This window comes from Bombus bifarius, unplaced genomic scaffold (genome assembly GCF_011952205.1).
Source record: "Bombus bifarius isolate JDL3187 unplaced genomic scaffold, Bbif_JDL3187 scf7180000007973, whole genome shotgun sequence".
Taxonomy (NCBI): Eukaryota; Metazoa; Arthropoda; class Insecta; order Hymenoptera; family Apidae; genus Bombus; species Bombus bifarius.
In genome coordinates this window covers 926,523-945,337 of record NW_022884359.1, presented here as the reverse complement: position 1 = coordinate 945,337, position 18,815 = coordinate 926,523, and the positions used below count along the sequence as shown (strand labels likewise).

The 18,815-nt window shown below is 32.4% G+C and overlaps 1 protein-coding gene across 9 annotated transcripts in view; it reads right to left on the bottom strand.

The window, feature by feature from the left end:
• Positions 1–2,293: 2,293 nt before the first annotated feature.
• The window catches only part of LOC117216718 (myocyte-specific enhancer factor 2), a 70,652-nt gene continuing 54,130 nt past the window's right edge, over positions 2,294–18,815 (bottom strand). For 6 of the 9 annotated variants that reach the window (XM_033463660.1, XM_033463662.1, XM_033463667.1 and 3 more), the window contains 7 exons: positions 11,880–11,996; positions 10,891–11,094; positions 7,256–7,414; positions 5,092–5,227; positions 4,595–4,851; positions 3,917–4,101; positions 2,294–2,986 (listed from right to left, as the gene is read on the bottom strand). In XM_033463660.1, the coding sequence (XP_033319551.1) occupies positions 2,536–2,986; positions 3,917–4,101; positions 4,595–4,851; positions 5,092–5,227; positions 7,256–7,414; positions 10,891–11,094; positions 11,880–11,933 (1,446 nt within the window). In that variant the 5' untranslated portion in view covers positions 11,934–11,996 and the 3' untranslated portion in view covers positions 2,294–2,535. The remainder of the gene's footprint in view (positions 2,987–3,916; positions 4,102–4,594; positions 4,852–5,091; positions 5,228–7,255; positions 7,415–10,890; positions 11,095–11,879; positions 11,997–18,815) is intronic. The other 3 variants (XM_033463669.1, XM_033463668.1, XM_033463670.1) reach the window with 3 other exon arrangements.

Sequence of the window (18,815 nt, the reverse complement as noted above, 5' to 3'; positions counted from 1 at the left end):
GGAGACATATATATATATACTTTTTTTTAATACATTAAATCTTACTTTTTTCGTTATGAAAAATAACAATTTCTTTATACTTTTTTTTCTTTGATAAAAAAGTGTGTTGGCTAAGAGATTGCACTTTGTGATCATCTTAAAAATTTGTGATTAATCATTAGTGACTATACATTATATATCTTATGTTTCGCACACCGATTGTTCGTACAGTCATTAGATAGTTTCTAACTGCAACGTTAGTAAAGAAACAAATTAATATCGAAGATTCATACGACTCTTCTTTCTTTACCTTCTTTAACGTACGTATAATATAATCTTCGGTTACAGTATAACCAAGACTGACTTGCCAGGTTGTCGATTCGTCGACAGAACGTTGTAAAACAAAGTCTATGATTCCACTAATTTGTGTAGTACAGATAAACCTTTCTACCACTCTTTCTCTCTATTTTCTTCTTTCTTTCTCACTCTATTCAACATCTCTTTATTTTACTATTTTTAATCCACTTTTTTGTATCTTTCAGTATGATACACACTTTTCTTTACACGTAGCTTGTCGACGAGTCACCTTATGCGAGTCACAACGTGAACAAGTCAACCTGAAGGAGGGCCACAAATGGTGCCAGGCACTATTTATTCATATACCGTTTGTGTATTCCATTAATTACGTTAATTAATTACAGTAATGTACCAAATACGACTCTTGAGAGCAGCTCGCACCAGGATACATCCTGAGATTGAGTAAAGCATAGGCTGAGACCATCCCGAAAGCGGTTTAACTTAGGAAGAAGACTTTCTGCATTTTACAATTGCAACCCTATCTTGCCAACTAATTATGGATTTGACTAACAAAGCATTTTACAAGGATGTACTATATATAATAAATATTCTCTTTCCCTATATTTCATATTTAATTTAACTGTGTTCCACTGTTATAGAAAAATCGTGTGCCATGAATATTGGATTTAAATACTGATTCAAATAAATTTGCTAATTCTCATAGATTATTATTTGGAGATAAATGCTTACAGAGGTGCAAGCTCTCGTTGTGTATGACTTAGGCGTTAAGGGTTGCAAAGTTTCTTCCTTCCGTGTCACCTTTCATTTTTTTTCTTCATATCAAATGTGCAAAATACTTGTGGAAAATGTATATAACGTATGTATATATGTATACATCTGCAAGTTCGTGTGTATATACCTTTCTTTTCTGTTTGAATAATCAACACTATATTAGATGCTTATTTCACATGTAATATGCATATATCTCCTCTATTATCTCATAATAATCAATATATTAATTTTCGATCATATTTTTTTTTCTACTGAATATCGTAATTATTTTGAGTACAGCAGCCGATTAATTATTCAACATCTTTTTGTTTATTAGCGGACATAGACCGTTAATTAGTACGCTAAGAAAAAAGAAAAAAGAAAAAGAAGAGGGAGAAACTCCGCTACTTTAAAAACAAACCCAACGATTTGTTAAAAAGAAAATTAAACGATCTAAGACTCATGAATGTATACATTTTCTAATAAAATGTACTCCATTGATCGTTTATAAAGTAAGAGTATGATTCTTTTCTCTGGAATAAAGGAAAGAGATATTGCAATTACAAAAAAAAAAAGAAAAATTGTAAAATTAAAATTTATATACTAATCGAATATCATTATTCTCTGACTAGGCATTCAATTAAGAGAGAAATTATGTTCATTGCTCTCGGCATTCATTATGTAAAAACATTAATTAACGGATTATGCCGCGGTCTTGCCTACCTACCATCATAACGCACAAAAAAAAAAGAAACAAGTAACAAAGTACAATTATTTGTAAATCTCTAAACCGTAAATCCATTAAACGTTTTCGAAAGCTCTTAGAAATTCGGTTGTCGATGCACTTATCTTCCGAAATGCTGTGCTCCCGATTCGTTTCTTAACATCAATTCTAAACGTACCGCCATTACCTTTCTTCACTCGGAATAGAATATATCTTCGCCATTAGCGACAAGTATCAAAGACACAATATGCCATGTCACGAAGAAAATGACAATGAATAAATGACATATATACAAACAACTTTTGTATTATATACATGAAAATATACATATATATATATCTTTTATATATAATGGATATTATATATATATATGTATCCATCATATATTGTATAATATAATATATATATATATACGTGTAACGCTTCAACATTATGGCACCGTTATTTAATCGTCAAACAAACGTATTCTTTTATGTGTATGCGTATGTATGTGTATGTGTCGTGTTACGTGTGTTTCTGGACTTTTAAAATATAAACAAATTTGTGTCCTCTCTTGTCCAGCCAAAGTCGGACTCTTCGTAAGGATTCTTCGTCTTACGCGCGCATCCAACTACAAGAAGAGAAAAAAAAGAACCATGGCCGAACATTGCGTATAATAATTAACGAGTCTTTGACTTCAAGTCCCGGAACTTTTCACAAAAGCACTATACGCCGTTGTACGTAGAGGTATGAAACGATCGAGCGATTAACCGTTACGATTGATATTAAGTCGCCCAGCCCTCAGTGATCCTGGAACGCTTCATCAGCGGTCCATTCTCATAGTCTGAGTTATTCCCACCGTTTCCCCCGGCGTTCGAGTGACTCGTTCGAATATCTGCCACTGTGCCGCTTCCAGGTGACGGAAGGTTCGTCGGCGTTATACTACCGGAGTGAGATGGCGGTGGATTACTGCTCGGTCTGCTCGACACAAGATTCAACGATTGTGGCCCCGGATGAGGTACATGATGTGGAGGTGGTGCACCGGTACTGGACGAAGGTCCCACGTTCAGAGTCGTGTGATGAAGATTGCTGGTATTACTCGGCCCGCTGTTCGAGCCACTGTTGCCACCGTGAGGATCTCTAGGTGGACTAATCGGTTCACTTTTTATCTTCACTGGTAATGGCGACGTGGCCGGTGGCGGTGTACTGCTCGACACTGCCAGATGGGGAAGACCACTGTAATCAAATAAATTTGAAGATATTAGATTCGATTATGAGGATTCCAGCAAGATTGATTCGCACTCTAAAGTATAACATCTCTGAAGAGAATATGCTGACTGAAGATATAAGACCAGGTCTTGACTGAAGAAATTGTATATAATAATTAAATTGAAAAGAAACTATGGCTTGGATTAGGTTTATCTTATGTATCTTTCTAGAATATCATTTAACAGATTTACTAACACATATTGATTATTATAAACCTTACACTAGCATCAGAAGCAAGATAAAATATGCAAAAAGCCGTCAATGTATTAAATATGAGTACATAAGCATAATATGTTTTAAAATAAGTATATATAGTTAAAGCTCATTGTCACTTCATAGATGAACTGTTATGTGGGTTTAGCATTTAATAAGTTTGAGTAGCCAAAGTAATTAATTGACAAAATATTTTTGTTCAAGATCCATGTTTCTTTTAGATCCAAAGGATTTGAGATAAACTGATATGAAGATAGTTTTAAAACTTTGAAAATTTGACTGCAGAAAAAGAATTTTAATTCTCAGTGAAAAATGATACGACTCACTAGCATGCTACAAACAACTATCCAAATAAGAAAAAAAACTATAAACCTCCAGTGGACGTTGTTTGATATTTTTATCATCAACTTGGATAAATATAGAAAATCCGTTGTTAGAACGAGTACCGTCGTTGCAAGCACGATTAAACTTTACAAATAATCTTTAATCTTTTCTTGAATAAGCGTTTATACAATATTTTGCGTTGTAAGCTTGTTTCTAAACATATTTTCGTTTGTAGGAAAGATGACGTACACGTGAATGAACAAAATGTAATTAGAGACTCTTAAAAAGTTTTGAATGATAGATTATACCAACTGGACATATAGTTTCCTTTCACAAGAATAATTATGAAATATGATTTACCTGATGCTGGACATGGTGGCTGCCGAATACATTGATAAGTCATCAACGTACCTCTGATGAGACCATGCTAAGCTTCCTAAGTCTGAGGAATAATCCGTTGGTCCAAAACTAGAATATCCAGCTGGAACTGATGGTGTTTGTAGTGCTACTACTGGTGTGTTCAATGTGGATTGTGCATGGCCACTCTGTATATCGGAAACACAAAACAAAAGACCAATTAGAATGAAATATTGTGTAATTACATAAGGGTACTTTTCATGTATCTATATATTACTATCCATAGTGTGTGAAATTGCACACAATTACACACAGTTAGACTATTAGATCACTAGGAAATTGCTATAAAATATCTTACATTATATTTAAATACTAAAATATAGTGATTTTAAATTTGCGAATTACACACCATAAAATTAACAAAAATTTAGAATTTGAATTTTCATGATTCCTTTTAAATGAGAATTGAAATCCAAGATTAAGAAAAATAAAGATTTCTAAAATTTCATTTCGAAAATTTCATTTCAAACAAAAAATATCCAATGTAATGATAAAAAACATAAAGTATATAGAAATATCATTAAAGTATAACTCAATTCCAAACTCAAAAAATATGAAATAAAATTTTTAACTGAATGCACTGAATAAAATGCATTGAAATCAAGCACAGTGCGTACTAACATCGTAACTAGTGTCTTCGGAGAGAGGTTGCGTAAGGGGTGTTGGAATAACTACTCGAAGATTAGTCCTGTGAGGATGAGGCGGCGGTGGAGGAGGCGGAGGTTGTGGTGAATGCCTAGACGGATTACTGCCTTTGTTTGCACTGCCTCCTCCGACTCCTAGTGCCGGCGAAGGTCCTGGACTAGGTGAACCTCCTAGTGGTGATGCCGATGGTGGGTAACCATTACTCATTTCCAACATCCCTCCTGGTGGATATACTATAGAAAAACAAAAAAATTAAAATTTATCGTTTTAGTAACTAATATAGGAATTAACTTATCACAATTATTATTAATATGTCGCACTAATAAAAATTGCAAAAGTTAAAATCTTTATTTGCTGAATAACTGAATTACTAATTATTTAGATACTATTCTTAAAAAATTCTTTTCTTTCCATCACGAATCTATTAATATTCTCGCAGATCAATATGTAAAGTTTAAGAATCGATTACATACCTGAATCTGTTTCAGAAGACGACGGTCTTGGAGAAATGCTGGTATGCGCCATTTGGGGACTAGATCCAAGTAGAGATTCGCCATAACTATTTACTGGTACGGATACAGGTAGAGTGTAATTAGATTGTCCCATTGCCTGAAATCGCAGTAAATCACGACGACATTATTAATACAATGTTCACCAATGATAGACTTCAAGAGAATTGGCAAATTCTGATAAGGTCTTCGTTTCGAGATTACGTCTTCATTATCCCCTTGCCCATTTCTGCTAGATAAAATTCAATAGTCAAAATAAAAAAAAATATATATATATACATATAAAACACCCGATCAAACAAAATAAATGCAAAAGCAAATTTATATCCATTCTGTGCATAAATAAAATAAATTGCAAGGAATTCCTACAAAAAAATAAAACATAGAGTCATACCTTTATATTTATATAAATGGTGATATTGAAATTTTCAGGAATATATATTTTTCCAAATTGTACAAAAATAATTCCTATAAAAAGATTGAAAAAAGAAAATATAAAAAAGAAAAGATAATACTTCGTATTTATATATTTAATGTTATACATGTGATTAAAAATTTTGTGATTATAAATTTTGAGATATACATTGTCCAAATTATAAAAAGATAGTACATATAAAAAATGTTTAAAAAAAAAGTAGGAAAGAAGGAACACCTCAACCATATTTTTACATTTAAGTTAAACGCTATAAATGAGACTCAAACTTTTCAGTTATACGATATTCAAGGTTTCTCAAATTCTGAAGAAGACAACTAGCCTCTATTGCTTATTCTGCTTGCCAAAATAATTATGAATGCCGCATTAATCGCTACCAGATGAAGCTTGATACAATGTACACAGTAAGTCCGACAAACGAAACGAAAAACAGATTAACAACTAACCAGAGATTATAATACCCTGGTTTTAAATGTCTGCCAATATCATGGTTTAGAGGTACAAGCTTGGCTGTTTTGTAAACTTACAGGCTCACGTTGCGATAATAAATTAAACGGTGCGAATTAAATCGAACCGTCACTGATAAATTGCTTGATGGCGGATTGTTAAAACCTAATAAATGTAACCAGGAGGACTAACGAATTGCTTCGAGTCATGTGAAAACTCCGAGCCAGAGGTTCCCAAAGTGAAACACCAGAAGGAACAGGCGGCCATTGTAAACTTCCAGCTACTATACGTTTTCCAACTGATAACGAAGAACAGCACGCTATTAGATGTCGATAGTAAATTTATTATGGGAAGTTTGGTGATTACTTGAAGAATTTTTCTTCCTTAAAGTCATCGCTAAGATTGATCAGATTTCAGAAAGACGAAGTTATATAGGTAAAAATTATATTTATAACGATGTAAAGATGATTGTTTTTTTTTTTATCGTAAACTATAATATTTAGACATATCGATTATATCTTTGAAATATATGTACTGTCATTTTACTAGTTTGAAACAATTTTTTAATAAAGAATTTCTCAGATTACAAATAAGAATCTATAGAATTTCAAGTTATAGTCTAATATTTAATATAGTTTTTGAAAATATACAGAAGAAGGGAAAATCCTTGGAATCTGAAATTCAGAAACAACAGAAATGTCAATAATCCCATTCCAGTTTCAATCACTCGTGATACTCAGCAACACAATCTCTCACCTTCAGCACTATCCGTTTCTACAAAGATCAAACCCATTAAGAACAGTGTACACCTAAAAATGCCAACTTGATATATGATACGATTTAGAAAAATAACAATTTCTCTCAATATACATACGTATATAAAATTTCTTGCAATATATAAGGATTGAAGAATTTCACCATATACAAAAGAGAAGAGATGCCGGAGTTTCAAATATCCCAAAGACATCGATTACCGATCCCAATAACCTCAAATCACCAAAAATACCAAACCCCAAGTTCTACACAATCAAATTACAAAAACACTAAAAAATCTGAGCAATTTCGTACGCCTAAAATACCTAAGATCGACAATACCTATCACCGAGGGACCGTCGTTGCGGGACATCCACGCAATTTTTCCAGCCGTCCCAGGTATTCTCCTGGCCCGGGACTTTTTCTCTTTCTCCCTGTCTGTCCTCTCGACGTCAGTCGGCCGTCGAACAACACCGAACGACGACCTCCACTTACCCGAGTGCCGTTATGTTGGTGCCTCTGCATCATCAGTTGGAACTCCTCGTCGATCTTCGTGTATTTGGCTTCGGTGCGCGGAGTGAGATTGTACTCGATCGCGTCAGGCTCCGGACTTTCCGGGGACATGGCGCCCTTATGTTCCTTCTTGTTGAGTGCCTGCAAGTGTCAGCAGACAGGTTCACGTGACCACACCGCCCGAGGGCACTCAACCTTCGCATGCACGTTAATTTAAACGCCTAGCGTCACACACATACACATACGTATACACACAGTCGACTAATCTCTCTAGTTATTTTTCCTTCTCTCTGCTCTTATGTACGTAGCTTTGGTGTATTGGTTATTCGTGTGTGTACTTTTACTATTTGCATGGTAAGTGAGGTTACGTATGCGTTTATGGGTGTGTACGGGAGAGAAAAGGAGAGAAGATATCGCGTGTCACGCGACACGATGGTCGACGATGGATTCGTGTGAAGGATCCATGAACGACCCTGACCATTATTATGCTCGAAACAATTGGGGGACTGGGTTATGGGGCCGATGTGGGGATTGGGCTAGTCGATACTTAAGGGTTGCGATTCTTTTCAAACGTTGGTATTGTATCGAATAATATCGAGCATTATGTTAATTATTCTATGGCGTTTATTAACTTTTATTAGTTTTATTTCTGAAACTTTCCTTTTTTTTTTAATAAAGAAGTTCAAACGATAGCTTTGGTTCCAAATTCAAATTGCACACTCTTTTGTAAAATACTTTTCTTTCGCTACATATTACGGATTTCAAGTATATATTAACCTTTTTTAAGAAATGGAACGTTTCAATTCTTTATAGGGATTAATAAATTGACGGTTAGCAGAATTAGAAAAAACGGTTCTCTCCCAACTGTTTCAAGCATAACGCATTGTAAAATTCCTATAAAAGAATGTTGAACATGTATAACCTGTCTGGTATTCTTTTCGACTCACCATACCGATTTAAATATTGCAACAAGATTTAATGCACTATTTATATTGGCACGATTATTCCCTATCGATCGATTGGATATATCTTTTCTAGTAACTTCCATCGCTGATATACCTGAAAGTCTAACAATAAGAGAAATATGTCTTCATGCGTATACAGAGTGGTCCATAAAAATTCACTAATTATGCTACATTTTACATAATTCAAATACATTTTTTAATCCTTTGTAAACCAAATACTCGTTATTATATCAAGATTATAACACTATGCACATGGACTATAAAATACTACAAAAAAAAAATATAACTTTTTATATCACAAACAAATATATTCCAATTACTTCAAGTAATAAAATAAACCTGGGGAAGCACTAAAAAAAGAGTACATAAGAAATATCAATATACTCTTTGTACCACCACCGGAGAAATAACCTTAATATCCGTAATCATACGAAAGCCAAAGACAGGCAAAAGAAGTGTCCTCAAAATGAAAGTTTCTTGTACGTTGCTTATTCCATCCAGTCATCTGTCTTTCGTTGATGCACGTTTTTTTTTTTCAAGCAACATCAAGCGAGACACGCAACGGAACCAGGGGTGGTCAGTCGCCTCTACTAATGGACCACCCTGTATAACAACGGTGAAAAAGAAGGCGCGCAGGAAGCGGGGCCTGTAGCAGCGCCGCGCATGTAGATTTGCCGCATGCCCATGTTGTAATTTCGATGATCGACAAACTTGAAAAAGTTAATAACCAATGATGATACGCGAGAGTATCGAGCGTCGTGCAATTTTTCCCTGTGAAATCTCTCATTTACTGGTATATCAGCGATACCTCGAGTTACAAGATATGCTCGCCTTCCGGCTGATCCAGACACGACGACTTGTCGCGTCGGTAGGGCGGGGTTATTTGAAAAATATCACCGGTTCAGTGCCGTACGAAATTCATGGTTCTTGAAAACTTCAATAATAATTATTTTTTTACGAACGACGAAGCATATTCAGAATTCTGGCAATTTTGAAACCGATGAAAAGTTACGTTGCAACATTTATTTAACACTTTGAACTATTTGCAAGTTTCAATTTTACTGAATATATTTTTGTTATTGGGAAGCTTGAAAACTTGACAGTGAAATTCTGAATTGCCTCTAGAATCTCAGAATTAATATTTGCTAGAGAATTTTAAATCTACTGAAAGTGCTACGTAATATACAATATTGCAAATTTTTTAATACCGTCTCTAAAAATTGTCTAACGTTATTAAACGTTCTGTGAAATATACATCTTCTCATAAGAAATATATAAGAAATAATTCTGAATAGTAATTTTACTATAATGGAAAAAGCGTGGTATCTTAAATATTAATCCTTGAAAAATAAAGAGTTTATATCGATTGAAGAACTCATTTTTAAATTATCCTACGTCCAATTTGCATAAATACAACGTAATCTACTTGTTTCCTTCTGCATATTTAGAACATACACATTCCTCCTAAACTATGCTTTCTGTATCAACATACTAATGAAAGAAATCATATACTGTAGATAGCTGTAAGAAAAAGACCCGTTGATAAGATGTTTTGGCTATTATAAGAAAAGATAAAAGAGCAAATAATATTTACAGAGCATAGAATCCCCAAGATAATTATTATTACGGCCACATAATTATACTGTATGTAAATAATGATTTTTATTGGCCAAGGGTAGCTTTCAGATCTTTTTCTTGCAAAACGTCTTCCAGTTTGTTCAACAGAATTGGTTAAGCGATTTGAACGCTGCACAGTATCTTCTGGAACAGTCTAATCGGCCTTGGAGATGCAGAGACGCGCTTCAAACATACTCCGACATTATTTACATGAATGTGAGGCAAGTCTTTCGGAAACAATACTCATTCAGATTTGAAACACGTTCATCTTAATCTCGAAGAAACGTTTCCATTATTTAAAATAAAGAATCATACTACAGGGCAACTTTAAAGAATAATCGTGAGACATATAACCTCCGTTTTTGAACAGAACTAGGCTATAACGGGTTTATATTCATTGCAAATATAGTAAACATGAGTTCTTCAATATTTTAGAGTACTAGACTATAGTTACTATGGAAATTATAATTTCATACTGGGCATACTGTATTCTAAAATTCTTTTGCACAATAATTCATCAACTAATTATATTAGTGAATTGATATGTGACTATTTATAGGTTGTAAACTTCTTTTTTACAAGAATTTTGTACAAGAAATAGGATAATAGTTTTTAGTTAATAAAATTTACTTCTATAGTTTCATTTTATTATCAATTCTTCTAGTTTTATGTAAACTAATTCGTTAACACTAGAACTACCAACCTGTAATTTGCACTTAAATATATTGTATACAGAAGATTATAGGTAGAGAGATATTGTGAAAATAAATAATACCAACAATACTACCAACGATAAACTTTCTAATTCTCTAGTAAATCAACATTTTAAAATGTTGTTATGAAAATTTAATTTACAGAATTTAGCCCAGAGTATGGAAATCCCATTACCTTAAACAACTCTATTTACCAAACAAAATTCTCTAGATAATAGCTATCCTTTTTTCTATCATTCCATCATCTACTCATTCCCTAGATGGTGGACATTCGGAAATGTTGTTGGGTAGCTTGAAAATTACCAAGGAGAAATCGGCTCACCTCGATGATATTCTTGTTGGTGAGGGACTCATGGGGTTCGTTGTACTCGGTGTACTTGAGAAGAACCTTGTCCATGTCGGTGCTCGCATACTGATACAGCTTGTTACTCGAACTGAAGATAATCAGAGCGATCTCGCAGTCGCATAGTACCGACAGCTCATATGCCTTCTTCATTACCCCAAACTTCCTTTTGTTGAATGTCACCTGTTGGACAATCATCAGGAATCAATCACCTTCACCATTTGCCTCTACCATCCTAAATTATTCGTTAATCAGTAATACAAGTTAATGAAAGCGATACGATTGTTATCTGCCATAAATTAGCGTTTTTCATTGCTTCTATTTACTTTTACGTTGATGATAAACGTTAAATATCGTGATAACAGTATCGTAACAAGATTATTATTTATATGATATTGTGAATAGTATATTTTATCTTTAATATTTTTTGAATATAATATTCACGTTACGTTCTATCCAATCTTACATTATATTTATTTAATAAAATACAAATAGTATTTTCGTATTTAAGAGTTATTCTCTATATTTTAAATTTTAAATTTAATGTATTCGTAATATCACTATGTAAATATTAATATTGCCATAACATCATTGATGATGCAATAATAACTAGTAACTTGTGTGAATGGAATTCTGTTTTGAGTAGTTGGCAACACATGATAATACAATGAATGAATGTAACGCAATAGCGGATATTTTCTATGAAGTACTTGTGGCTTCTAGTACTCGTACAGTTAGCGTAGATAACACTATTTAAAGTACACAACAATGCTTTGTGTAGATCGGCACCGTGTTATTCATTTGGTATTTATGTTTATAGAGGTTACAAATACAAACGTTGTATTAGAAAAAGAAACTGTGCTAGAAAAATTTATAAAAAACAAGTACGTAATTTACTACGTAATTTATTTAACTTTCTTTTTCTTTTTATGAAGTTAGGGTTTTCTTTTAATGTAAACTTGTAGTACCTGACGATTCCGTTCGTCCGTGATGCGCGAAATTTGAATCTTCTTCCGACCCATTTTTGAACGGCGTTGTGGAGATGGGACAGACCTTCGGAACCAGTGGATGGAATATTAAAAACACTGAAACAGAAAGAATCCCCTTGTTTCATTTATATTCCTTACAAAAAATTGAAACATTAATCATATTAATAACTGCTAATATTATTACATTAACCTATAACTAAATGAATATTTTATTGGCGTTTAAAATATCATTGAAATTGATGTTAGAATTATTTAAATAATTTAAGTGTAACTATAATACATAAGTGTAAATATGATACATTCCTTATGAATGTAGGTTATATTCATAAGATAGAAAAGAATCATTTTCCTATTATATCGTATATTTTGAAATAAAAAGAAGATTTATATAATCTTTTGATTAAACATACTTCTTAAAATAATCTTTATTTTTGTAACTCCTGCTATATGATATTTTTTAGTTAATTTGCTATTATCCCGCTATAATCTTCAAGTTAACTGCTCATTCAACTTGATGAGTATGAGTATTACTTCTTTTAACAAAATATTTTAATTCTGAAGAGAATTCACTTTCAATATAAAATAGAAATTCGATATGAAATATTAATAACAATTTCTTTATATTCATCAGCAAGTTAGGAAATTATGATCGAGTCAAAAATAACTCAGAGGAAATAGCAGGGCTAATAAATCAAATTAAAAAAAAAATATATAATTCACTAGTAGTAGACCATTACTAATAGATTATTGTAATTTCCAAACAACCTATGAAGCCATTCAATAAAATTAATCGCATCTTTATAAACGAGAGAGGATGATAAAACATAACAAGAAATAAAAATTCAGGAGGTAAACTTAAGTTTTGACGTTTTAACCATCGCCATGATGAAATTCAAGTTTGAAACGGCGGCAACTTTTGAACGATGAACAAAAGGGACGTGATTTAACTGACGGTTTGAAAACAAAAAGCGCGCGCGTACCCATAGAAAACTAGAATGTAAAAGGCTTATATATCGCATGCAGTTCGAAACGTGCGCGACAGAACTGGACCATGCGTTTCAAGTCTAATGGTGAAACGTGTATAAAGCACGTGTCGCGTTCGTGTATCGATTAATGTCGTCCGAAGAACCAGTCAACTAACTTCGATGACACATTAAATTCGACGGAAAATAACGGACATGTCTCGTTCGTGCTTCCTCTATTGAAGCTCACTGAAGTTACATTATCTTTCGACTAACCTCACTTTCGATTATCGTTCTGTTACTCAGAAACATTGCGCGGGAATTTTGAATGATTTTATCGACAAGAGTTGTAAATATTTGTGTTCTAGACTTTTTTTTTAATTAAAACAGATTTTGTGAGATGTTGGTTATTAGTAACATAAATGGAATCAAAATGGAAGAAAACAACTAGATTGTGAAGAATTTGGTATTTTTTTTTTCTTATGAACATGAATTCTCTCCCACAAATTCTATATTAGGTTAGTTTGGAGTGTATAATAATTTTTGTTTCGAGGTAAACAGTATCGATAAATATAGCTTATTTTAAACCAAAAATGTTTCATAAAAGCAAGTTATCACTTGAATTAATACACTTTCTTATAATTGTGCAAGAGACAATTATCGAGTGGTTTATAATCTTATTACGTAAAACATGATCTAATATTTATACAATGATACTTCGATTTTCATTATTTCACTTAACCAATAAATTCTTATTAATTAATAGAATTACAAATTTATAACAAAATTTTAAAACTGACTGGAAATAATTTCGATTTCATCTCGTCATGAAAATTACTGTCCGATTTTATGTAAATATCGCTGTTGGGTCATCGATGATACACGTGACGATGAACGTGTTGAAAACATCGAAACTCTGTATTACGTTAAACCGCATTGTTTGTGAATGTCTCTTCGCGAATGGGACGCAGAATTCTATTGAAATGTGGATATCTCTATCGCTTGAATACATTACAAATCCAGGGATGAGCTGATTCATTTGTCCATTAGTAATCGTGACTAAATCCAGATTCTCGTTAATTCATTATTATCCAACATATTGATCAATGGTGAATTACTTGTTTCATGTCTATAGTTCAATTAAAACTTCTTCAATATATATATATATATATATATATATATATATATATATATATATATATATATATGACTAAATAAATAAGCATAAATATTTATGGAGTTCTTTTCCCGTATTAAGTAAAACTATTCGCTCGAGTTATGTAAATCAAGCAACAAATATATAAAAGTAGGATTATTTGTTCTATTCTTGTATAATTATTATATTAATTACTCTACTTTTAGATAATTACACATTTTTACGGCATGTCGATAATGTAGTTAATAGTTCTGTCACTCTGATGATAAGAATAAAAAAAGAAAGTCAAACGAAATATTACAAAACAATGTCATCGTATTTCAATTACGTATGAATAACCTATCCGAAAATGTGAAACAAATTATAAGGAAGTTACAGTTTTATAATTATATCATCTTTTTACCATATTTTCCACAAGATTTCATTCCTCCATTTTATATAAAATATTTTTCTAATTCGTAGAAAATAATAACTAATCGTTTAAAGAAGCAACAAGTAATATTTCGAAATGACATTTGTATATGAATACGTAATTAGAATTCCGAGCGAAAACAGAGGCAAGATCAATCAATTGATTTAACGCAATGTTTTATCGATCGTAGAACAACAAAGTTGTAATTAACTCGTGGTTCTGATATTACAAGGATGGCGCTGATAAGGAATGATGCAAGATAAAACGAAACATTTCTCTCTCGTTTTCCTGTTACCGATGCGAAGATGGTAGTTAGCAGTAATGAATCAATTTTCGCTTAATCCGATCGAGTTAGTACATTCGATACTCGCTTCAAAAGGCTACTGTATAGGATCTTTTAATTTGTAAACATACTAAAAACGATAAATCAAATACGAATGACGTATGAGATGCTGTTAAAAATATTATAATAACTTTTTGAAATAGTAAATTCTAACTTAATTTCAATGTTTTTTTTAGGTAATAGCGAAGCTCTAAATTCGATTTAAAAAAATGTATAAAACGGTTATATGAAATTAGAACAATAGAACTATATAAAAAAAGAGACAGAGAGAAAAATTGAAATAAGATATATTTGGCTTTCTAATTATTATTTATGTATTATAGGTTAGTATTTCTTTTAATATTTTGTTCGTTTCAATTTTTAGGGATCGCATTATAAAAATAAGAAAATTATATTTGTAAAAATAAAATGGAATTTTTCATCCTTTTCATATTAATTTATCTAACCTAAAACTAACAATAAGCTAACCTAATTTCGTCGTTTCGAAAAAAATCCAGATGGAACTAGGTATAACGTAATTAATTACGACGTTATTGCCATTACTATGGAGTAAACGCGTAATAAACGATCGATCGCTTTCCATTTTATCGTCGATAATTAATGTACATAATAATCGACTTTATCACTTGAGTTTCCCTCAAAGTGTATGCGGAGTACAGATACATCGAATTACGTGCCAATTAATGATGGTTAACAAAGGAAAACGCATAGACTTATTAAAGCTGCTATACTTCTTATTTCAAATGTAAAAAAATATCTACACAAATTTTTATTACTATTGATATTCTCAGGATTATCTATCTTAATCTCTGTAATATTACCATCGTCAGTATCTTGGAAAAATTTTCTATCGATGAATTAGAATATATTTTTTTTAATCTTTAGATGATATCGTTGAGCAGTAGATAACCTAAACTATAATAGTTTGGAAGTTAACTTTTTTACAAAAAAAAAACTTAATTATATTTACTTATTCATTCGTTTAATGAATAACAATACAAAATTGAATAAAAAATTGAATACTACCGAATATAAATTTTAATTTGTATTGATAAAATTAACAATGCTATTTATCGCATATTATAAGATAATAGAACAGATATTAAATTACATAACTTAACTCAATTTTTATACCAAAGTATCGCAGTCACTTATAATTTAACTGATATCACTTAAATATCGAATTAAAAGATATATTACATACTTTGACCGAATCCATTGAAAAGTAATTAAGTGAAAGTTTCAAGAACCAAGGAAATTTCGTCAATTAACATAATAGGCAAAAACGAAATTTCGTTTGAATTTTAAACGCCATTCGGTAAATGTTATCAGACGATAATTAATCAAGATCGATCGACGAAGAAATAAAATGAACTGTGTGTTTACGTATTTATGTAAATGAATCTGTGGGAGCAATTTACAATGTTCTCAGACTAAGGTAATTGCAGACTAGTTTAATAGTGTGTACTTCTTTCTTCTCTTTGTCAGCTTTTTCTGTTTTCAATGCTCTTCCATCTTCCATTTAAATTACGGTCCCTTGCTATAATCGGCAATTGCTAGGTACGTCAAGTGTAATCAACGATAATATTGCGCTACTGTAATGTCAGCAACAGACGAGTAGAAAAATCAAATTACCTTTGCACCAGTCGTGATTAGATAATGCATTATGTATTTCGAAGGGGCCTTCGAGATGCTTCTAGTGTCTCTACTTCACTTTATCGAAAAACATCGTAAATATGTGTGGTGTAATACTAATAAATATTTAACTTTCATGCTTATGCAGATAAGTTCATTGATTATTCTAAATTCTTGAAAAATTCCAATTTTGTTTTCAAATTTCAAATGTTTGATACGATTTGGTTGGATAAATCGATAATGTTCAACTTCAATAATCAAATTTCAGATTCGGTGAAATTACTAACTATTTCTACGCTTAAATTTTGAACTATTGCGATAGATTCGATTTGAGAAATCGGTCAATTTCATTAATCGAATTTGGAACAATCGATGTAGTTTCGATTCGATACGATACGATTTTCATCGGGTTTAACCGTCTATAACCTATTCGAATATTCGATTGCCAACGTTTATTCGATAAATCGAATTGTACCCACTTCGATTAATTGGAAACCTGTGTTCGATTGTAGTAATAAAATTGTATCGTATAATAATAAAAATTATTTGGAAATTAAGAAAAATTGCATCTAACTCAATCAATTAATCGCTTGCATTCGATAGCTTTCTCTCGACTGATGAATTCCAATGCTCGGATACACCGAGTCCGGTAAAAACATAGGCTTTAATGTTGTTCTAATTCTAAACTCCATCAACTATATTTACCGAACCCCCTTTCATTCATTCCGAGCACGCGATCTCTCGCTATATGAATTAACACGCGTTTCACGGGCAAACGTTATTTTTGTCGTGCCTATCTTGTGCATCGCGAAATTATGTTGCACCGTCACCGATCGTAATTATATCACACTCGTGAATCCGTCGACTCTCGCGATCAAATCAAAGGCGATTCCAATACCGATTATTGCCGGTCAAACACGCGATTCGCCTTTACAAGGACGTTAAACTAACCACAATTAAGCATTCGACAACGACTAAGCACAATTACTTCCAATGCTTTTTATACATCTATTACTTTCTTTAAGTATAAGACGATTTTAAATACTCGTCTTACTATCTTCAATTCGTAAAAAGTAAAAAAAGCTTGCAGCATACGTAAGCAATTTCAAGGTTAGCTTTGGTTAAACTGGATTATCAAATATTAGATTCAAGATTCAAATGAGACATTGCATATTTAAGCAAGTGTGTTCATTGAAAAGCATAAGAAGAACACGGTACACAATACTGCAGAGGTTAGGTTCCGTTATTTCATATATCGGACAAAATAACTGAATTATTAAATGTTAGGTACACGTAGAAATGATATTAATTGAAAATCAGAAGGAAAATACAGTACGGAGTAACTCAGAGAACAGGTTTCTTTACTCGATATTACACTTAAATAACCAAATATTAGATACGAGCGAAATACGCCATGTTACTAATTGTAGATTTCACGTGAAAAATATAAAGTCCATTTTCGTTGATTTTGAGGTTATCTAACAGCTAAAATAGAATGTTACGTTATGGTATAATTGAAAACGGGGATAATCTATATAAATTTTTTCAAAGTAGGTGATGAATTTTTCTAAGCTGCAAAAGGAAAAGTAAAATATAAGTGCATAAGCGACATTACAACAATAAAAACGCGTATTTAATTCAGGACTTATATAGAGACACGGCTTCTTCGGTAACTAGACTTCAAATACGTAGTACATTTACCACAGAAGTATAAAAGATATGTCTTGTCATATTCTTTCCCTATGATCTTCCATTAATAATATTAAATATATATGAAAATATATAATGTCCAGTTCGTTATGGTACTGGAAATGTTGCGATATTATTTAGAGCGCGATAAAGTCCCTTAAAAAAGATGATTTAATTCCAACCGATGTACATTTATCATTATCTATTACAGTGTGATTACACGATAAGCGTCAAGTTACAATCGAGACGAATTCCGCCGCGAATTTTCCATTTATTTCAAAATAGAAGATAATGGAATGAATCGTTCATTCAGCAAGCCGATCGCACGTTTCTCGTATTGTGAAATTCCGCGAATGATTATTATTGGCTATCGGGGGTACGCGATGAAAAAAGAAAGCTCGAGCAAAAAGCAATAGACGGTCCACCCGCTCGATGCTTCTCTTTGCTAGTGACTAGTGACAATAAAGAGAACACTCGTGGAGAGGCTAGAGAGAGAAGAGGTTGCCGCTCGAGCTGTCGTCCGATCGAATTCGGTTTATTATACAAGAGCGTAGAACGCGAACCGAGGGTCAGCGACCACCGCGTATTTCTCTATACACGTCGCATTTTGCACTCGCGTCCAGAAGCTATCCCTATCGAATCGAGTAATGTCTCGCTATATTATGAACCACCAGCTTTTTATTCTTTGCTCCCAGCTGGAAATAACAATCTGTGTTCA